At 47.6% G+C, this 22,799-nt stretch overlaps 1 protein-coding gene across 1 annotated transcript in view; it reads right to left on the reverse strand.

Moving 5' to 3' along the window:
• LOC138528239 (zinc finger protein 850-like) overlaps positions 1-14,950 on the reverse strand; it is a 160,025-nt gene extending 145,075 nt beyond the window's left edge. Inside the window, exon 1 of the mRNA XM_069639695.1 lies at positions 14,524-14,950. Coding sequence (XP_069495796.1) covers positions 14,524-14,908 — 385 coding nt within the window. The 5' untranslated portion in view covers positions 14,909-14,950. The remainder of the gene's footprint in view (positions 1-14,523) is intronic.
• Between the last annotated feature and the right edge of the window lie 7,849 nt (positions 14,951-22,799).

Here is a 22,799-nt window from a genome sequence, read left to right on the forward strand (position 1 = left end):
TCGCCATCTACTCCCTCCACCGTCTGGTCCTCGATCTTGGCTATCCGAATAAGCCCTTGGCTCTCTGCCCAGTGGGTATCAATGAAATTTCCTGCGGCTCTAGTCAATCCAGAAGAGCCTGAGTCTGTATTGAGGTCTGGCCGCTCAAAAGGGTGACTGTCATCACCATAAGTCGATCATCGTCAGAACACTCCAAAGTGGTGACTGAGAGGGTAACAAAGGGACTGGAATCCTTCCCTCGGTAATACGTCCCTAAATTTACAGAGGGTGCTCGTTTCCCGAGCGTCTGGGAGGCACATCAGGACAATCTCGAAGTAAGTGAGTCGAAGATCCACAGTACATGCATAGATTTCCTTCTCGCCTCCTCCTGCGTTCTTCAGCCGATAGAGGGGAGCGAGTGATGCCGATCTGCATAGGCTCTTCTCGAGAGAGACGAGTAGCGGGAGGTGGTGCAGAAGGAGTAGGAACTGGAGGCATTGGAATACCACTCTTTATCTTACGTCGCTCAGCTCGCCGTTCAGACAGCCGGAAATCAATCCGAAGGGTTGCTGTGATCAGGTCAGCAAAAGTTAAGGGGCGTTCGATACGTGCAAGTTCGTCTTTTAACTCTTCTCGCAGACCCCTCCGAAAGATGACATACTGTGCCTGTTCTTGCCAACCTGCTTCTGCTGCGATCTGTTTAAATAAGGTGATATAAGACATTAAGACAGAATTTCCCTGTCTGATGTCCAACAGGTCTTCGGAGGCCAGATAGATGCTCTCAGTTCGAAGGAAGGTTTGCTTCATCAAGATCTTGAAAGCCTCATAATCCTGAAGCACAGGATCAGTTCTGTTGACTAAAGGGGTGGCCCAAGCCAAGGCATTGCCTGACATGTGGGTTATCATAAACCCTACCTTGGCATGACCGGAAGAAAAGGCCAGTGGGCGAAATGAGAAATGTAAATGACACGCATCCAAGAACTCCTTTAGCCTCTTGGGCGTCCCATCAAACTTCCCAGAAACTAACGGTAGGGGAGGCAAGTCGGTAGTCGGTGGTTCCCGCTCTGCTATCCTCTGTTGTTGCGCTGCATTCGCGCCCTTAAGATTCTGGACTTCCAGGCTCAGGTTTTGTACTGCTGCTACTAACTCCTGAACCTGCTGCGGAGTGGCCATGTCAAATTCGTGGCGTTGCAAACTGTCAGGAAGGTCTGTAATCTCCTCTTCTTCCAGAGATGCTCCAGTCTCCCTCTCCTCCCCTTCCTCCTCACCTTGAAGTCTCCGGCGTTGAGTCAGCTTGGGATTGTCCTTTGTTCGAGTCTTCACTCCTTTTTTTGGAAGATAGTGACGACCAAGGTAGGACGCCACAGTGACACCCTTTGGGTGATCTGTGGCAACCCTCCTCGGTCGCTGGTCAATGGGGAAAAAGCCAGTGGCACAAAAAACCCTGGAGGATTAGGATATTCAAACGCAGTGAGGTTGTAGTAAACACACTCCGGAGGCAGCAGCAGAGAGAGAGGAATCTGATGAACACGGTCCAAAATAGAAGGAATTCCAATAAGAATCGGGAATGAGACCAGATAAATGGAAAGGTTCCAAAGCTGATAGAACAGTAGAGGGCTGGGCGAGGCAATCCACAAGACAGGCTGAGGTCAGAACCGGGATATCAACAGGAAGTAGTTCAGATACTGGATAAACAGGTGAGGGCTGGGCGAGGCAATCCACAAGACAGGCAATGGTCGATACACGGAGATGTAAACAAATAGGAACAGAGGAGGGCAAAAGAAGAGGACCAAGGCTGGTAAGTACCATACAGGAAGAAAGCAAGCATAAGCAGAATAAGTATAGAGAGATAGGCACAAGACGGATGGGAGGAAGGATAAGAGACGGGAACGGAACAGACAAGGGAGAAGGAGTCAAGAAGGCGAGGAAAAAATACAGGTAGAAGGTTCGGAGCGCAAGGGGAACAGCAAGGAAAAGAAGGACAACAGAGGGGAAAAAGGGAAACTCCACGGAATAACAACAGCAGCGCTAGAACAAGATGAAAACACTGTACGTTGCAACGCACCTGACCCCGGAAGTGAAAGGATTAAATACCGGTGTCAGGAACGTCGCTACGACAACTAGACCGTACAGCGCGCTTCCCAAAGAATGTGATGGAAATCGCTATGGCGGACGCAGCTTCCACTTCTTCCAAAGCCGCCAGGTTCCCTGAGGCGTGAGACCTACTCTTGAAGGCCTTCACCAACAGGCAGCTTCCCAACTTGAAGGGCAAGAGCCAGAAAAGCACAGGTTGTACTTGAAAGATGGCCTCCTTTAGCCTATTGAGTCTACCCCAGGGGACTACAGGAGACTTGTAGTGCCTCAGGAGGTGGGACCCCAGGTTTTACAGTTAGCCCATGAGATTCCTTTAACTGGTCACTTAAGTTTTAAGAAGACCAAGGAAAGGATTTCTCTATATTTCTACTGGCCCAAGATAGGGGTTCTGATGTAGATACATTCTGTAGAAGCTGTCACACTTGTCAGACATCACGCAAGAGTGGAGCCAAGAGAATGTGGTACCCTTGGTGCCCCTCCCAGTGGTGGGAGTTCCTTTTGAGAGGGTAGGGATTGACATTGTTGGTCCCCTAGACCCTTCCCACATCTTCAGGCAACTGATTTGTATTGGTTGTGGTAGACCATGCTACCAGGTATCCTGAAGCCATACCTACGAGGACTTTTACTTCCCAGGCAAGGTTTTCCTAAGGAGGTTATTCCAGACAGGGGGACCAATTCTATGTCCCACTATATGCAAGCCGTGTGGGAAAACCGTGGAGTCACCTACAAGTTCTCAACAGCCTACCATCCCCAAACCAATGGATTGGTGGAGAGGTTTAATAGAGCTATGAAGAGCATGATAGGGGCTTTAGAAGAACCCCTTAGAAGAAAATGGGACCTTCTACTGCCATGCCTTTTTTTTGCTTATAGAGAAGTCCCTCAGGAAGGGGTTGGTTTCAGCCACATTGAGCTCCTCTATGGTCATCCGGTAGAGGTTCATTGGCCCTAATCAAGGAAGGGTTGGAGAGTGCTCCTTCCTGAAGACAGTGAGAGTCACTATGTGTCAGGTCTCCAAAGGAGAATGACACAAATGATGACAGAAGCTTCTGATAACTTGAAAGCAGGTCAGGCTCTGGTTAAACATTGGCATGACCAGAAGGCCTACATGGCTGAGTTTACTAAAGGCATATGTATCCAGAGTGGAACTAGGAGCTTTGCTCTTAGCATCTGATCAAGAGGAGGAGGAGAGTGAACCTCTACCTGACCTTCTCAGGGGACAGCCTTTAGATGAAAAAATAGGAGTTAATCTCTCTTCTGATCTGACTCTGCAACAACAAGAGGAGTGCAAAGTTCTGTTAAATCAGTTAGCCTCCCTGTTTTTATTGACACCAGGCTTGACCTCCTGGGGCCAGCATGATATACTCACTGGTGACTGTCCCTCTGTCAAAAGCAGGGGTTACAGTATGTCAGACCATGTAAGAACCCGCATAAAGGAGGAGGTCAAGAAGATGCTTGATCTCGGGGTAACAGAGCCATCTGCAAGTCCATGGTCTAGTCCAGTTGTACTAGTACCAGAGGCAGGATCCAAGGAGCTGAGATTATGTGTGGACTATAGAGCTCTAAATGCAGTCACCACAACTGATGCCCATCCTTAACCTTGGACAGATGAACTGGTGGATAAACTAGGTTCAGCCAAGTACCTCAGTACATTTGACCTAACATCAGGCTATTGCAAAATAGCTCTGACAGACCATGCCAAGGGGAAAACTGCATTCTCCACCCCAGGAGGCCTCTGTTTAAAGTAATGCCTTTTGGACTAAAGAATGCACCTGCTGCATTCCAAAGGATGGTAAATCATGTTCTGAATGGGATGGAGGACTTCTGCATGGCATACTTGGATGACAGTGCAGTGTTCAGCCAGACTTGTGTAGATCATATTAACCACCTGGGATATGTATTGCAGGCTCTTAAACAGGCCCATCTGAACATCAAGGCAAGAAAGTGTCAAATTGGTCAGAGCAAAGTGGGGTCTACCTTGGACATGAGGTAGGAGGAGGTGAAATAAGGCCATTGCCTAGCAAAGTACACGATGTACAAGACTGAGCTACCGCTACTACTCAAACCCAAGTGAGAGCCTTCCTGGGCCTCACTGGTTACTATAGGAACTTCATTGAGAACTATGGGACCATAGCTTCTCCCTTGAATGTGATCTCCTCTCCCAAATCCATTCCCCAGGAAGGTCAGGTGGAATGAGGAGTGCACTAAGGCATTTGAAGGGCTTCAGAAAGTCCTTTGTCAAGCTCCAGTCTTGAGAGCTCCTGACTACAACCAATCCTTTATTGTACAAAAGGATGCTTCTAATTCAGACATAGGTTCAGTTCTGAGTCAGCTGGATGAGAAAGGCAGGGAATACCCAATCTGCTTCATCAGTAGGAAACTGAAGGACCGTGAAACAAGGTGGGCAACCATAGAACGTGAATGTTTTACCATTGTGTGGTCTTTGAAGAAGTTTAGATGATACTTGTATGGATCTACTTTTGTAATTCAAACAGACCACCAACCCTTGAGATGGTTAATACAAATGAAGGAGGAGAATCCTAAATTGTTAAGATGGTCATTCAGCCTTCAGGGGTTTGATTGCACCATAGAACACAGGTCAGGGTGTAATCATTAAAATGCTGATGGTCTATCCAGAAAGTATGACTGACTGGAGTAAGGAGATTCATCCAGGAGTGGATTAAAACCCCCAGTCCCTTAGTCTGGTGGGGACAGGTTTTAGGGAAAATTCTCATAAATGTTCTAATTACCTCACAGGACAGCCACCCTACTGGGTGAGTGACAGATAGGGTCTGAATGAATGGGAGAAACCTGCATAAAAGGGGAGGATTTTCACTTGGAAGGCAGAGTCGATCACTGAGCGAAGGAATCTGAAGAGGAACTTGGAAGAGACTCTTGCTGCAACTCCTGGACCATTGGCTTGCCCGGTGAATCCCTGCTGCATTGCTGAAGCTCTGAATTCGCTCGACTAGAGAAGCCCTGCAAAGATGACTTCTCCACCTTGGGTTGGTGGGACCAATCAACCCCAAAGTGAACTCGTCTGGACATCCTCTCGTAGCTGGCTGTACTTCCACTGCTGCTGCAGGAACCGAAATGCCAGGGAGAGGAACACCAAACCGAGTGCATTGCTTTTAAGTTGGACCCGAGCTCCAGGAAGATCATCCGGACTCCCATGAAACAGGACTGACCAAGCCTGAGCCACCTCAACAGACTGCTGGACTCCAGATGCTATTAAAGTCCATTAAGATATCCGAGAACCATGGTGGTGCTGTTTGCAAGAGACGCGAGGAGCTGCACCCGTGAAGCGCTGCTGATCTGAAATTTGCCTATTGCTGCCACCGACCTTCCAATTATAGTGCAGGAGTCCCTAGACAGCCTCCCTCTTGTCCCCACAACTGAGGCCCAGGAACACGGGATCTGCAGACCTACACAGGAACAGAAGCCAGCTGGAAGCAGTTTTCTTCTAACCAAAGGTACTGTAAAACTAAGAGGACTTACCTCTTGTTGTGTAGCCTTGCTTGTTCTCATTGAGACTTGTCTTGGTTGCCTTTTCAGAGTTGCTTGCAGCTTTGCCCCTCACACACCTCCCAACTTGGGGTCCTACAGTGATTTCATTTTCTACTAACATTTCTAAAACATTATGCAAGACTTTTTATCTACCTGCAAGAAGTGCTTCAGCGCCCATAGACTTTTGCTCAACTAATAATGGCTTTCCTGGCTCCCTGGCAGACTCTTCTTACCTCCGACTTTGTTCTTTGCCTTTCCCCCAGGAAAGGGCCAACTTACTTTGCATTGGAGGGTTCTAAAAAGTACTTACCTGCTGAAGAATATTTGTTAACCATTGTTTTCTCCCTCTGTAACCTTTCCTTTTGCTCTAAATGTGGCAGTGATAAATCAATGTCCACAGTGTCCTAGTTATTTAAGTCACCTGAGGGTGTAGGAAGTATCTGTGTGCCATCCCCAATGGGTATCATCTGATTTAGTGAAACTGAGAGTGTGTATTTATTGAAGTATATTTTGTGTTATCTGATTTCTCCTTTCTAAAGAAGGCTTATTGAACTGGATGTTAAATAAATTAATAATTGTTTAATCAAGAAACCTTGAGTGTAAGAGTTTATTTGAATACTTGTCACTGTGAATCTCTGTGTAACAACCTTACTGCTCACATTGACCCCTCTTGAGATAAGCCTGGCTGCTCAGCCACACTGTGTAGTACAGACTTATTCCAAAGGTTGGATCACTACTGCCAGGAGGAGAGGGCCGTTGCAGTCTCCCACAGGGTTCTGCATAAAATCTTGCCTAACACCGGGGATTGGGGTAGTTTCACAGGCGAGGATTGACCACACTGAAGCCGGTCGGATACTACAGCGAGCTGAGTGCTTGCCGCCGATGTGCGCAGCCAGCTGTGGCCAGTTCGAATCCTGGCATGGCAAACTCAGCCTTCATCCTTCCGAGGTTGAGTAGCACTCTGTGGGATAACAATGTTGTCAGTTATTTCGGCGCTCTGCGACCCATGGGTGTGTAGCGCTATATAAGAAAATGATATTATTATTATTATTAGTGAAAGCCGCTCTCCAGAGCGTGACCTGCAGAACTGAGGAACAGAGAGGAAATTCAAGTGCAGACAATAGCACTGGAGTTTGGAGGTGATGACAGGTGACCCCTTGTTGTGTACAAGCTTTAAACAATACGCCCAAATGGAATCCTTGCACTAAAGCATTTTATTCTCTCCCAAACATTTTCTTACACTTGTGTAACTCAGTGCCATTGATTCAAAACATAAATAAATAATACCTTGCTTCATTCCACAAAACATTGAGAACAAAGCACCTTGGAATTAGGGTATTCTGCACAGCCTGCACGCACACACATCACATGCAGAGTACCCTTACTATACCCGAGATACTGGATAATTGTGGGGGAGAGATGGGGAGTAAATACACTTGATTTAACGCAGCCCCCATTCTTTCTAATTTAGAGAGCCATAGGTAACAGCTGAGTCTAAGGGACATGCCCTGCCCCTCTAGTTGGGAGGGTAGGTATACCATCTTAAGAGCATGAAAGTGTATTCAGATCTGACCCCGCTGTAAATCTCAGGAGGCGCTGATCTAGAAGCAGGAAAAAAGATCCTTAATCCTGTATAATTGGGTGATTAATGGCAATTTAATCAAAACAAGCACTCATCCTAACTTCACTTTATGCATGTTATGTTAGCATGGTAAATGATATTTTAATGTAATTAGTGGAATGTACAATCTGTGTCAATTTGAAATAAATGGGGCAGTATTAATGTCACATTACTTCGATTACACTGCTACCTTCTGAAGGGTCGGGGGTAGTGTTTGCCATTATGTGGAATTGCCATCTGGCAAGGGTGCAGAACCCTGGCTTTTTTTATTATTAGTACCTAAAATGATGCAGGTGATTCGTACTCCAAAGGGGTAATCTGCTAACCAGGTCCCCCTTTGTCGCAGCTCCATGCCTAAAGCATAGCGCACTTGTGCCCGGCTTCATCAGTAGCCTGACCCACAGCATCCGCTCTGCTCATGGCGCACAGCAGGTTCAAAGGTCACAAGATGTCCACTCAACCGCTGCAGTGACAGCAAAGTCACTGCAGCACAGGGGCAACATGTAACATATGCCCCCTGTAGCCAAACTACGACGATCATGAGTAGCCCATGCTGGTGGCAGGGTATTCTCTAAGAATAAGCTATGCCTGGGTGTAGGCACAGGGCATGGCGATACTTAAGATCGTGGCCGCCACAAACCAATTGATATTGCACATGTGTCAACTCCTGTGAATCAGCTCTGTTGCGTATTAGACCAATACTGCCACACGGAAGGACAGAAACCCAGAGGACCTAGCCTCTCTTTGATTCCCTTTGTCAGGGCCAGTAACCCCCTCCCCAGAGACTGCTGCACAGCAGGCAGCAGTCCTGAGCCAAGGTCTTAAAGAGCACACTGTGAGAAACCTGAGGGTATTCTGCCTAGCCAGTCCCGGGAATCCCTTATTCCGGTGGCTTGGGAAGGGCCAATACTGTCAGACCCCAACCCCAGGGGTGTATGGAAGGGAGAGAGTTTGCAGAAAAGGGGAATCTGAGGTTGTGCTCAGGGAAAGACCCCAGGTGAGGTGCAGTATTATACAGAGGAAGAGGGAGAGGAGGACGAAACCTTTGAAGCCTTTATAGACTATATGACATCTACCTCCCTTCCTCCCAGGGAACCCTCCATACCCAGCAAATCCAACTACCCTGTTGCACTCAAAAACCAAAAACCCCAGAATCCTTGTTTTTGTGTTACCTCCCCGAATACTCCTGACCATTCTTCTCGAGTTCCATATGATTATTATTTCCTGCACTCTCAATCTGTTCAGACAATACACTACCATTCCCACAATCCACTCCCTGTTCTGATCACGGTAAAAACTCGGATTATCTTTATTCGTTTCACGAACCCTACCAATGTCGCCCTCCTGATCTTACCAAAGCCCCTAGGGTGAAGAATATCATTCCTCATGTCACCCCCACTTTTTCCTACCCTAATCTTTTCTCCCGACACGAAAGACAACAGGCTAATACTGAAGCACTTCATATGACATGTCCCAACCTAGGGGTCAGGAAAAGTCAGACAGTAGACCAGAATCACACCCACCTGACGGCCCCTTACCTTCCCCACAGGGATAAAAGCTGGAGCAAGAGAGCACAAGACAAGAAAGGCAGAGCGCACGATGTAAGAGCTAACTCAACACAGCAGTTCAAGAGGAGAAGGAAGACGGCGCACACCGACAGGGAGACGAGGAGAGAGTTGACCTTACCCTTTCCGACCAAGGCCCGTGGAACCTCTGCAGAGGGAGCGATAAATCAGCGAACAATAGCCAACGTGTATTGCAACAGATGTGCCAGGTACGCAAGACTCTCCTCTGCTCATTACCAAGCCGGGGAGAAATGCTGGTCTCAATGGTACAGACCTTGACTCCAAGACATCAGAAAGCCAAGCAGTTCATCACAGCCGGTGAGTTGAGGGGAGTGTCGATAAGAAACCGAACTGTGTTGCATGAAAAGTAGGCGAAGGATAAATTGAACTTTGAAAAGCAAAAGGATACTATTGAGAAAGAGGGGGAAAAGCAGATACAGAGGAGGCCAGCACCACATGGGCGTTCAAGCAGGAAACTGTGGTCAATAGAAGGCCTTGTGGAGAGGCGAAGAACAGTCAAAGTGGTCATACATGGGTCTTGTGAAATCCTCTGTACCGTTGAAAGTCTTTGACCGCAAGAAAGCTAAGGGAAATGATTCCCACATGTTGAAAATTAGCACATGAACGGTGTATCGTGGAAATTAGCAAGAGTGAACCCGGTCGAGGGATGCTAATGGAAAGGGACGGAGTCTAAAAGTCCCATGAGGAAGTGTTGGTAAAAGTCGACGAGACTGAACCCGGCAAAGGGAAGCCGACAATCGGGGGCAAAGGCCGAAAACCTGGGTAAAAAGAGATTTAGATTTATGAAAGCATGAACATTGCAAGACAAGTGAAAAGGAAGTGACCCCCTGGGGTCCGAGCCTGGTCGAGGGAGATCCAGGGGTGCAAAGTTACACCCAAAGTTTGCTGAAAAAGGAACTGTCTTGTTAATTTGTTTAATACATCTGAAGTGTCAGTGCCTAGACGAGAGGGACTCAGGGGTGAAGCCATCACCCTAAGTGTTCTGAGGGGTCAACGGCCAGAAGAGGGGGACCCAGGGGTGAAGCCATCACCCAAAGTATTCATAGAACAGAACTTTGTGTTTGTTTGTTGAGAGTACAAGGCCTCGATAAAGAGACTTATCCATTGTCGAACCTGATAGCTGATACAGAACTGTACGCTTGTGATGGGAAGGCTTGAGCATGTACTGTGCTCCAAAGTCCCACCTTGTCCCGTGCTAAAAACATGGGGAAGGGAGACCTCGAGGCAATCACATCCTGACTTATTATTTGTGAACACTTTCTTCTTTACTTTGATACCTTATCCCACACTCTTTTTGTAATTAAATGTAAGGAATTGAAAATAGGTTTTTATTAGTATAGGCCCTTTTATTTTGGACACAACGCCATTACGACTGCCTTATGTTTCATTTGATGGTTGACGCTTGCTCCCATCTTAGATTTAGGTTTAGTTTAGGCATTTTTAGACCCTGCATTTATAGTTCAATAAACACCCTTGAACTGTGATCACTTGTGTCTGTCTTTACTGTTGTCACCATGAGTTTCTTACAACACTCATTTAGGAGGAGTAGCCTCACACCAGAGTGCTGCATGACTAAAGGTCTTTAGTTGTCATTAGGAGGTAGCGGGTCGAGTCGGCACCCGCCGACTCGACCCGCTAGAGCATCACTCACCGACATCTGCCAGCGGCTGAAGCCTGACTCGACCAGGCCAACGTTGAAGTGTTGTTGGGACCACGCCAACCTGTAGCACTTGAACCGCCGCCATTCAACCACACAGAGCACCCTGCATTCGACTCTGCTCGATGTCTGCTTTTTGCCAGGGCCGCTGTGATCCTACATGCCCGCCTTAACCTGATCAGCTTGCATCAACCTTTAACCTGGGTCTAATGCGTCAGCCCACCAAGTACCAAATTCAGGTAGTGTGACGTTGAACTACCCCCCCATCACCCCGGTCCACTTTGCTTGGGCTCTAGAGACTGGTTGGATCACAATCGTCCCTGCCTTCACCAAGATATTCTTTCTGGTATCGCCTTACTTACCACCCCTAGAACTAACATCAAAGTACTACTTTCTGCAGTCTGTCACATCTTCTCTGTCTTTCCTCTGTGGTGGGGTTTTGTACAGTAATCTCTTTTCGTTCTACTTGCAGATGGTGTGTTTCTTTTAAAGTGTTTTTATTTTCTTAGAACCTTGATTGGACATTCTCTTTATTTTGGACTGTGAAACTGTGTTATTTAGGTCACTATTGGTTCACCTTCACACCCCTCGTGAGAGTATGTCCTGCCCTCGGCCATATTTTACCACAAAAGGTAAAGGAAGCATATCTCTTGATTTTCCCTGTTTTACCTTCATGATTGCGTTGTGTTTTGCTTTGTAGAAGTGTGAGGGCTGAGCCGGCCATTTTACCGCTACTCATCATTGTACTCCAGTGAGGAAGAATCCAATTTGTCATCGGCATCTCCCTTTGTTCTGTATCACACATCTTGCATGTTAGCGTTAGGGCAGAATTCGATTTTTGGGGTTCTTTCGTCTAACTTAGTGGGTCTACTGAACTTCTCTTTCACTCCTGTCCATTTCCTGATGTGCTGCCTTATTAGACAGTATTGCTAATATAGCAGGGCTGGTTTTATGTATCATTGATTTTGGACTACTGGGATTATACCACTGTGTAATTGCGTTTGGGAGTAGGCTTGTGGAAAATGTACATTGCTTTAGCTACACCACGGTGTGTAGCCATTTTTTACCACGTTTCTAGCCAAATGTTACTACATGGTAGTCACTTGGGTATAAAGGCTTTTTTCTAAGTTCTCCCACAGGCCATTTTGTTTTGTGGCCTTTCCTTGTTTTAATGGACCACAAAGAAGGCCTAAAATGACCATCATCCTGAGCCCCACACAAACACTGGTGTAAGTCCCCCTGACTTCCAAATGTACATCCTGTGTGGGAGTGCCGGGGTGTTGTCAGTTTTTAAGGGCCGCTCTGTGTGCTTCCAGGATTATGATTGGTGGGCTAGTTTAGCCAGCACCTGGACGAATATGCTTATCTGTGGGAGGCAGTGAGCATTCCCCAGGCCCATTCCTCAACCCTCCAGAAGTCTGCAGATGACATGGGCTGCATACATCTATGTATGTATGGGATGCACCAAGTGTAAAGCTAGCTGGGAAGCAACAGAGGGCTGTACACAGGGGATACAGGCTGTTGCGGTGCCTCCCGGTGTGGACATACAGGCGTAAAGCTAGCTGGGAACCAACATAGGGCTGTACACAGTGGATACAGGCTGCTGCGGTGCCTCCCGGCGTGGACATATGGGCGTAAAGCTAGCTGGGAAGTAACAGAGGGCTGTACACAGGGGATACAGGCTGCTTCGGTGCCTCCTGGTGTGGACATACGGGCTGGACCCTGGGCCCTTTGTCTTTTCCATCCCTGCACCTCTGGGCTGGTGTTACTCTGTGACACTGCCCTAAACAATTGCCCTACTGCGCATTTGTGAACCTGTGCTCACGCTGTATCTAGCTCTCACAGACGTGCTGGAACCATGGGCTGGTTCCACAGGTTTTCCACACAGACACAGGATAGGAAAAGGGTAGGATGGTCTATCTTGGCGATCATCCTGTGCACACACACATAGGATAGGAAATGAGTAGGATGGTCTATCTTTGGTGACCAACCTGTGCACACACACAGAATAGGAAAAGGGTAGTATGCTCTAACTTTGGGGATCCTCCTGTGCCCACACAAATAGGATAGGAAAAGGGTATAATGGTCTATCTTTAGTGAGCCCCCTGTACACACAGACATAGGACTGGAAAAGGGTAGGATGGTTTATCTTTGGTTATTGCCCGGTACACACACACATATGATAGGAAAAGGGTAGGATGATCTATTTTTGGTGATTGCCCTGTACACACACACATTAGATAGGAAAAGGGTAGGATGGTCTATCTTTGGTGATCACCCTGTACACACACATAGGATAGGAAAAGGGTGGGATGGTCTATCTTTGGTGATGCCCCTGTGCACACACACACACACAAACACACACAGGATAGGAAATGGGTAGGATGGTCTATCTTTGGTGATCCCCCTGTGCACACACACGCATAGGATAGGAAAAGGGTAGGATGGTCGATCTTTGGTGATCACCCTGTACACACACATAGGAAAGGAAAAGGGTAGGATGGTCTATCTTTGGTGATCCCCCTGTACACACACACACACACAAAGGATAGGAAATGGGTAGGATGGTCTATCTTTGGTGATCCCCCTGTGCACACATATACACACATAGGATAGGAAAAGGGTAGGAGAGTATATCTTTGGTGATCGCCCTGTACACACACACATAGGATAGGAAAAGGGTAAGGTGGTCTGTCTTTGGTGATGCCCCTATGCACACACACATACACACACACACAAACACACAAAGGATAGGAAATGGGTACGATGGTATATCTTTGGTGATCCCCCCTGTGCACACACACACACACATAGGGTAGGAAAAGGGTAGGATGGTCTATCTTTGGTGATCGCCCTGTACACACACACAAAGGATAGGAAAAGGGTAAGGTGGTCTATCTTTGGTGATGCCCCTGTGCACACACACACACACACACACAAACACACAAAGGATAGGAAATGGGTAGGATGGTCTATCTTTGGTGATCCCCCTGTGCACACACACACACACATAGGATAGGAAAAGAGTAGGATGGTATATCTTTGGTGATCCCCCTGTGCACACACACACATAGGATAGGAAAAGGGTAGGATGGTCGATCTTTGGTGATCACCCTGTACACACACATAGGAAAGGAAAAGGGTAGGATGGTCTATCTTTGGTGATCCCCCTGTGCACACACACACCCACACAAAGGATAGGAAATGGCTAGGATGGTCTATCTTTGGTGATCCCCCTGTGCACACACATACACACATAGGATAGGAAAAGGGTAGGAGAGTATATCTTTGGTGATCACCCTGTACACACCCACATAGGATAGGAAAAGGGTAAGGTGGTCTGTCTTTGGTGATGCCCCTATGCACACACACATACACACACACACAAACACACAAAGGATAGGAAATGGGTAGGATGGTATATCTTTGGTGATCCCCCCTGTGCACACACACACACACACACATAGGATAGGAAAAGGGTAGGATGGTCTATCTTTGGTGATCGCCCTGTACACACACACAAAGGATAGGAAAAGGGTAAGGTGGTCTATCTTTGGTGATGCCCCTGTGCACACACACACACACACAAACAAACACACAAAGGATAGGAAATGGGTAGGATGGTCTATCTTTGGTGATCCCCCTGTGCACACACACACACACATAGGATAGGAAAAGAGTAGGATGGTATATCTTTGGTGATCGCCCTGTGCACGGACCCATAGGATAGGAAAAGGGTAAGGTGGTCTATCTGTGGGGATCCTCCTGTACACACACACATAGGATAGGAAAAGGGTAAGGTGGACTATCTTTGGGGATCCTCCTGTGCACGCACCCATACGATCGGAAAAGGGTAGGATGGCCTGTCTTTGGTGAGCCCCATGTGTTCGTGCGTGCACACACACACCACACACACAATAGAAATAGGATAGGTGTAGCATATTGTCAGATGCGGATTGTGAGGGAGAATTTTCTTCAGCCCTCTGAAGGAAATTCTCCCTCACAATCAACCTCCGACAATGTGTGATTTCTGTGCCTTGTGTTATAGTAAATCAGATTTCATGAAGTGATGTTGTTCTCACCTGCTCCCAAGCTTTCAATCCTCCTGCCTTCAGAAACCTGAGACTCACTGGGATACATCGTCTCTTCATCTTCAAAGTCCACACACCTCTTTAATTCCTGAGGTTCTCTGTTAGAAGCCCCTTCCTTGTCTTCAGTCGTCAACGGGTCCACTGAATTCCAACATTCCTTGGCAGGTAACTCCTCTTCTGCCTCTCTCTTTACACAATTATCGGAGCAAAAATTGTTCTCAGAAGGAGCATCTTCGTTGTATTCAACCTTCACCAGGTTTATGCCGTGTGGACACGTGCTGGAAGGAGAATCCTCTTCTACCTCAAACTTCACCCAATCCATGGATTCCTCACAATCCCTGCCTGCAGGATCCTCGTCACAGTTCATCTGGTCCATGATATCCTGCCACACCTCAGCAGATGGGTCAAGTCCTTCTTCATTCTGCAATGAGTCCATACATCAAGAGACAGAAAGAAAGAGAGATGTGTTATGTTATTAAAGTACATTTTAGAGAGTTTGTATTGTTGCAGAGGCTTCATGTCACTAATTAGCAGTTACACAGAGCACAAACACAGGTATTTAGCAAAATAAAAGACTCATAGAGCACTGAAAATGTAAGTTTTCATTTGTCTACAGAAGGTCAGATGGTGTTGAATGGTGTGGAGTTCTTAACACCAGACATTGCACAAAACAACTGCCTGGACAGAGAAGGTTCTACCCAGCATCCCCCCTCAGTTTTTGTTTCTTAAAGGAATGGTTCGGTCAGAAATATTATTGTCCCTATGGGTCGGCCATGTGCTTTTAATCATAATACGATTGATCGTACAAACATTTCCTATGCACCTTACCTGAGTTTTTGTCTATTGAACACAAGCAAAATCGGGCAGCAGGGCGCAGCCATCTTGTGATAATCTTTTTACTTGCCGCATCGCCCTGGGTGACCTGCGTTTGCTGCACTAAATCATATCCCCGGCCCCTGAGCCTGACATCACGCGTACCGCCCATTTCACAACGCCAAAGCACGCTTCGTGTCAACATTCCCTGCGCCTCAGCTAATGACGTGTCGCCATGGAAACGGCAGGAAGCCTCTATCCTCGACAAGTATAAACAGAGCGTTTCACAACACACAACAGCAGATTTTCTTTTCCATTCCTCTCGCTATATTTCTTTGAGTATTCTGTGACTCGTTTCTGTGCTCTGGTCAGCTACCTTCGTTGCTTGTAGCCCGTGTGAACAGATACCAGTGCGGCCGCTATAAATTATTTTCATTTCTTTGCCACACAATGGCAACAATAATGTCCTACCTGTACAAGCCCGAGTATTCTGAGGAGGAATTACTGGAAAGAGCAAGCTCTGACGATAGGGATTTGGACAACAGTTGGACAGACGTTTCAGCAGATGAAGAGCCTGGGCCTAGTCGCATGGACGGCGTTTCCACCTGGTGTACCTGCAATCGGTGCGCGCTAATGCCAACAGAGGTGGAGAACAGCTGCTGCCAAGAAAACTCTGGATGCTTGTCCTACATATCGCAATGCGATCCAAAGCTGCAATTCGTTACCGAGCTGCCAGACTTCACGGCAGTCTCTCTCACATGGTCTGTGTTGAGGATTTTGATGGTGCTTATGCACGAACCTCACACAACAGTTCGCCCTCGCAATCCGAGTAACGAGTAAGTATAGTCTGGTTGTGATGTCAGTTAGGCCACTACTATTTCACGGTTGTCCCCTATATTCTCGTAACTTCAAGATACTGTCATATCCGTTTAGTCTTGCAATTCTCTAGTTGGCTGTAGAGTTGCAGTCTGTGGCAGTCACTCCAAACCTTTTCTCCAGAGACAGGAGTCTCTCTACCGTGTCTACTCGCATACGTGGGAGGACCTATAAAATCCCCACCCAGCCGCGGAGCGGCTGCGGAGTTGGCTGTAGAGTTGCAGTCTGTGGCAGTCTGTGCACGTCTGAAACAATGGAAACAGCGGCACCACCAGTGAATTCCACCCCCATAGCCAAAACCACGGACCGAGACCCAAAGGTCACACAAGAGGGTCACCAGCTTAGAAGTGCGCATTCACGCCCCACTGTTGAAAAAAACCTACAACAATACAGCGCACAATCTCATCTTACGCCGGGAAAATCTCATAAACACTCAAAAACTTTAACAGGCTCAACTGTGAACGCCCGTTGGAAACAGGATTCCTTAGAAAGATCCGGGCCCAGTACTTCAAATACAAATATAGAAACTACTCACCAAGAGTTAGGCCCAGGGGAAACGGAGGACCCGCTCCAGCGGACCTTTGAGGACGCGCTCCCGGCCCTGGTCCCGCCGAGCCTGGATCCCGAGGGCGACTTGTCGGTGCTCCATAGCCCGCGTCAACGACCTCCTGCACTGGCCACGGCGGAAAACAGCGGCTGCAAACCGCGGTCTTGCCCGCGACTCCCACCCCTACAGCCCCGGGACCCGATGGCCTCCGGAGGGAGGATCGAGGACCGAGAGCGGGGGGAAGGGCTCGCTTTGGCGGGGAGCGCGGATCGCATGCCGCAAAGTGTCCCGGAGGACGAGCGAAGCCCGGCTCCCGCGGCAACGGCCCCGGCAACGGCCTCCCCGGAAATGGCCCCAGGCGAGGCTGAGCACCCGCAGGTCTTTCTGGGGGTGGGGCCGACTTCCAGTGCCAACCCCACGGCAGGACGCGACGCACAGTGGGGAGGGCTTGATGGCCAAAGGGACACACCTATCGCCGAAGAGGACGTCCAACCATCTCGGCCAACACGAAATGGCCAAATAGACCCCTCAGTAGAGCCTAGAAGCTCCGAAAGTCATGGAGAAATCAAGGACAACCAAGCCAGCAAGTCACCAACACAATCAAAACCCCAAGTGCTCCTAAGCAAGTCACTGAACACCCTTTCTTGCGACTCAGCAGGCGAGCACATAGTCCCAGGAAACACAGGAAATGAAGAGCAGGTCCCAGCTCTGGAAGAGCCTCCGCAACCACTGCCCGCGCCCCCGGAGGTCTTGAAAAACAAAAAAAAAACGCACTAGAAAAGAGACGGAACCTTCGGACACAGGAAACGCAATTTCCATTTGGAAGAAAGTCCCTTCAAAAACTACAAAAAAAACTCTGAAAAGTACAACCAAACCACATACGTCAAAAAACCAAAAAAATGGCCAATTAATAAAAAATCACCGGGGCCTGAAACCAACAAAACCATCGGTAGCCACTCTCGTAACTGACTTCTTCCATGCTTTTGCGCCAGAGACGCACCTGAGGCAAGCGGACCTCACTGATGAGGAAATACTGGAGGCAATTAAAACGTGCCAACCACCGGAAAAAGCGAGAAAAATATTTGTCCCGACAAATACCGGTGTTCAACACCAAAATCTCGCAAACGATATCCAACCCGCATCTCCCTTAAAACAAGCCTCACAGGCGAAATCAGCAAACAAAACAGTCTCGCCCTTACATCAAACACCGGGTCCCCAGGTCACACCCAAGAGGAAAGCCACACCGAAACAATCTACGGACCTTGTCCAAGTCACCGTCCACTCTGAAAAGTTCATGACGCTACCAGCCTTACTTAAGGAAAATCTGGCACCAGCCATTTGCAAAACCAGACAGATAGCCAGTGAAGAACCTTCACTGTCAAACCTCCTTAACTCAATTACCCCACTCGAAACCACAGAGCAGACAGGGCTCCAGCCCTCGCAAGACCCATCTTCTGAACCACGAAAGCAAACTTTCCCTCAACTTGACCACGAGTCTGACACGCTCCCAAATAAATCTGTTGCGATCAGCCAAACTAAGGAACGGCCGACCCGCAACAGGCAAGTGGGATTACTGCCCGCCCTCCCCTCAAATCTACATTTACCGGGGCGACTCAGTGGTGGCCTGCCGGACCTTCCCTCTTCGCCTACAGTAAGACGGATTCTAAACGAGTCCAGTACACTTTCGCCCGCTCCAAAACAAGGCCCCCTTCCCCAGGGTCCTACAACGGAACCGGCATCGCAGCACAAGAGAGATCTTCTCCCAATAATGTCAGCTATCACCATTGCAATGAACCCGTTTACTAAATTGTATGAAAGCATTAATGAAAATCTGAAAGACAACTCAGCTTTCAAGCCACAATGCTCACGAAATTAAGTTTTCTGGAAGGTTACATCACCGCCTTAGATGATAAATTCAAAATCTTAAAGCAAGCCATAGAAATTGGCCACAAAGGAATGGAAAACCCCCCTACTCCACCCGACATAGGGACAAAACTGGGAGTCCAAATTTCCCCAGTCGAACATTTAATTTCATCCCCCAGTACTCTCCCCAACAACCAACTGGCCGCCGGTCTCTTAATCCCGGAACAACAAGAGGTGATTGATATCACAGAAGAAACGGCAAACATTCCACCCCCACCGAATAAGCCAGCGAGTGAGTCTGATCTCTCTTACCCTTTGTTCACAGGCATGAGACGGGAAACAAACAAAACCAACCCCAGTGGAGGGAAATCCGAAACACAGAATCAATCCTTAACATTGCGACTAAACCCTGGGTCAGCAAAACAGAAAGAAAAAACAAAAACCTCGGCCCGGAGTCCGACCGCACTCCAACAAATCCAAAAAGCCTCTCCTAGATCACTAGAAAACTTCCTAGAAGACGAGGTTCTGATGAATATCTCTCAACATCTTGAAGACATGGAAGATCAACCTCCTGAAAAATATGAGAAAACACCTAAACCATTAAAGCAGCAGTCTACTTCAACTAAAGTAGATCAAGCCGCAAAAAAAGAAAACCCAAAAGAACTGTTAGAAGAGGACTCTCCACATTATTTCACCACCTTGGAAGAGCGCAGGAAACTTCTCCATCGTCGGAAACCTGCCACGTCTTGTAGCCCAACGAGCTCTAGAGTGGTGACATTCACATGTCCTCCAGCCCGCGAGGGGCAAACTCGAAAAAAGCTAACCTCGAGCAACCTACTTAGCGCACAGGATGCACGACAATTTCGGGACCCTTATCAAAAGTCCAAAGAAGACACACACTCAGAATCAAGAAAATCCGACAAGAGGGGGAAACACTTGCGGTCCCACTATATTTCAAGGACCGAACAACAGCGGAAAAGACCGGACCCTACAGGGGAATCCCCGATTAAGCTTGAACAACATGCTGAAAACGACGATGACATTATATTGAACAGACGAGGAATCCTCACGCTATTTAGCCTGATACCGACCCTCCGGAAGATTAAGTCCTCAGATTTAAAAATCATAGATCCATATCATTCGAATGAAAGAGCAAAAGCCTATATTCATCCAACTTCGAAGTACATAAGGTCGAAAATTGAGGATGCAACAAGAGACCTGGCTGCGCTAGGCTATACAGTGCAAAGAGAGCTGCAAAACACGGAAAAAACCAACCCAGGAAAAAAATCGACCCGAAAGTCCAAAACTTCGGGGCAAGAGCAAAAAGTGGAGCCACAAAGCCGCTTAGGGCTAACTCGAACAGTGATAAATTCATTCTCAAAGCTACCTGAGAGCCATCGAGAACTAAAACCCGTCCCTCCCAGGTGCGACAAGTCAAACGAGTCCTCAGAAGAGTCGTCCCCGAAGCCGGAACACCTAAAAGCAGATCGTCTAAATTCGACTAAGAATGTGTCTATGGCGGAAACCAACAGGTCAACCAACAGAGCTCAAACAGAAAGCGCCTCTACAGTCCAAAAATCATCCGCAAAACTACAGGAGCTGTGGGCCTGGCTCCCAAAGGCCCTATTACAAGGGTCCAAATCCAAATAGCAATTCGCAGGTCTCCCAGTAGAGCCCAAGGGTAAACGGAACGTCAGCCGGCTCATACCTTCATTAAATTTCTGCTCATGGAATACGAGAGGTCACTTACATCTCACCACAACGGGCGATGCAAACTTAGCTTCATTTGACATTATTTGCCTCCAAGAGACCTGGCTCAGAAACAACCCAGCTATGGATGGGTACGACACAATTCTGGCCCCAGCCAACAAAGGAGCCCTAGGTCGGCCGACTTCAGGTCTTCTTTTGGCCTGTCGACAGGGAATCAGGTTGACCCTCAAGTCAACCCTCCAAGCAAATCTGTCAATCCTAGCAGTACTATGCGAATGGGCTGAAAAGCCCCTCTCCCAACCGCTGCAAATAGTGGTGATTAACACTTATTGGAACCCGGCGGCAATAAACCATCAGTCTTACCTCTCAATGATGGAAAACCTGATTGATGATATCCAAGCAACACGTCAAGTCTTTTCAATCATCATCTGTGGCGACCTGAATGCCAAATGCCCCAGAGAATTGCGATCATTGGATGCATCCTCGCAAACTACAACAGCACTGAAAAGAGGTCTCCTATGGTCTTCCCTGATGTCCTCTAGAAAATTCGAAAACCTGAACTTCGCCTTCCCAAACAAAAACCGTCTGCCAACTTGGGAACAAGGCCAACTAAAAGCGACCATAGATTATATCTACGTATCCAGACCGCTTTTGAACAAAGTTCAATCTTTTGAAGTCCGACAGACTACAGCCAGCGACCACAATCAGCTGACAATGTCGCTGGTAAATTACCACAAGGCGCCTGAACTCTATTCTACGGAAGTAGAACCAAACGCCCGTGGAAACCGACTAAACCTGACGACCCGAGCGGTTAAAACTCTGCTGGCAAACTACACCGGGGAAGACAGACCCAAGGGCGTAAAGAATCTTGATTACGTACCTTTGCTGTTAAAACACCGAACGAACTCAAAACAGATAACCTCTGTCCATGCACCCCCAAAGCATGCCTACGACGCCACCTTGGTGGCCAAACGAAGGGAGTTGCGAAAACTTAAAAGACAATTAGGAAACGACCCGTCAAACAAAGAAAAATTAAAAGCGGCAACCTCAACCTATAAATCATGGGTGAAAGAACATCGTTACCATCTATACCAACAAGACGCTGAAAAAATGTTAACAGCCATCAATGGTAACAAAGCTAAAGATTTCTGGTCCCTGCTGAAAGCCACAGTGCCTTCTATGAACAACTCCACAATCAATGCCATGCCAGAGCACAAATGGATCACGCACTTTTCCTCGGTCTTTCAAGCCCCCGCTCAAATCATCTGTCGGGACCATACAGCCCAGAAGTCAGCCTGGATTCAACTAAATGACCGAGAAGAAATTAGTAATCATATAAAAAAACTGAAGATCTCCAGAGCTGGGGGTCCAGATGGGATTTCATACATCGATCTGAAAAACAACTACAAGGAATGGGCAACTTTGCTAGCCTCAATCTTTCAGAAATGTTCTGAGCAGCAATCTCTGCCGCCGTCCTGGACAAAAGCTATCATCGTCCCGATCTATAAAAAGGGGGACATCACCGACCCCCAAAACTATCGCCCTATTGCCCTGTTGGACTGCATTGGTAAAGTCTACGGAAGCTTACTCCTGAACCGCTTTCAATCTTGGGCCGAAAAAGCCCCATGTAACGACAAATACCAATCGGGCTTTAAGAAAAATACGGGAACGACGGCGAACATCTTAGCGATCAGCACCCTAAAAAGCAAAGCCTGGGAAAAAAAATCACGGATCTTTATCGCCTTCATCGATCTAACGCAGGCTTTCGACCTCGTCGACAGACACCGCCTATGGGATAAACTGGAGAGCTGGAATTGCCCTCAAGAAATATTCCAACCAATTAAAGCTCTCCACACGGAGACCTCCCTTAGGGTTCGACTCTCCCAAAGAGGCGACCTGTCAGACGAAATCCAGACCTGGCGAGGGGTAAAACAGGGATGCCCGCTAGCACCCGCCTTGTTCCTTGCATACCTCGGAGATTACGGGGATTTTGTAGACCTGGAGCACACGTTTCCGCCGTCCCTTGCATCCTCAAAAAATAAGTTACCTTTTGTATGCTGACGATCTAATCCTCCTAGATCAGACCCAGATCGGCCTCCAGAGACAACTAACAAACCTCTTGAGATACACAGCCGAAAATAACCTAAAAATAAACCGAGAAAAAACAAAAATAATGATTCTGGGAGGAGGACGGAAGAACAACAAATCCTCCGAAAAATTCAAATGGTACTTAGAGGGAAACGAGATCGAGCCGGTACCCGACTATAAATACCTAGGTGTCCAGATCGACTCTTCAAAAAACGAAACATCTATGCAGCTTGCTTTGGAAATAAAGTTGGGGAAACTAGCCTCACAAGCAAAAGCAATAGACACAAAATTTGGTAAATTTTCGTGCATTCCCGTAATAGACTTCTACAAGAAAAAAGTCGTCCCCTCAATTACCTATGGAACAGAGGCC

The sequence above is a fragment of the Ambystoma mexicanum genome, chromosome 7q (assembly GCF_040938575.1).
Source record: "Ambystoma mexicanum isolate Mex_15411 chromosome 7q, UKY_AmexF1_1, whole genome shotgun sequence".
Lineage (NCBI taxonomy): Eukaryota > Metazoa > Chordata > Amphibia > Caudata > Ambystomatidae > Ambystoma > Ambystoma mexicanum.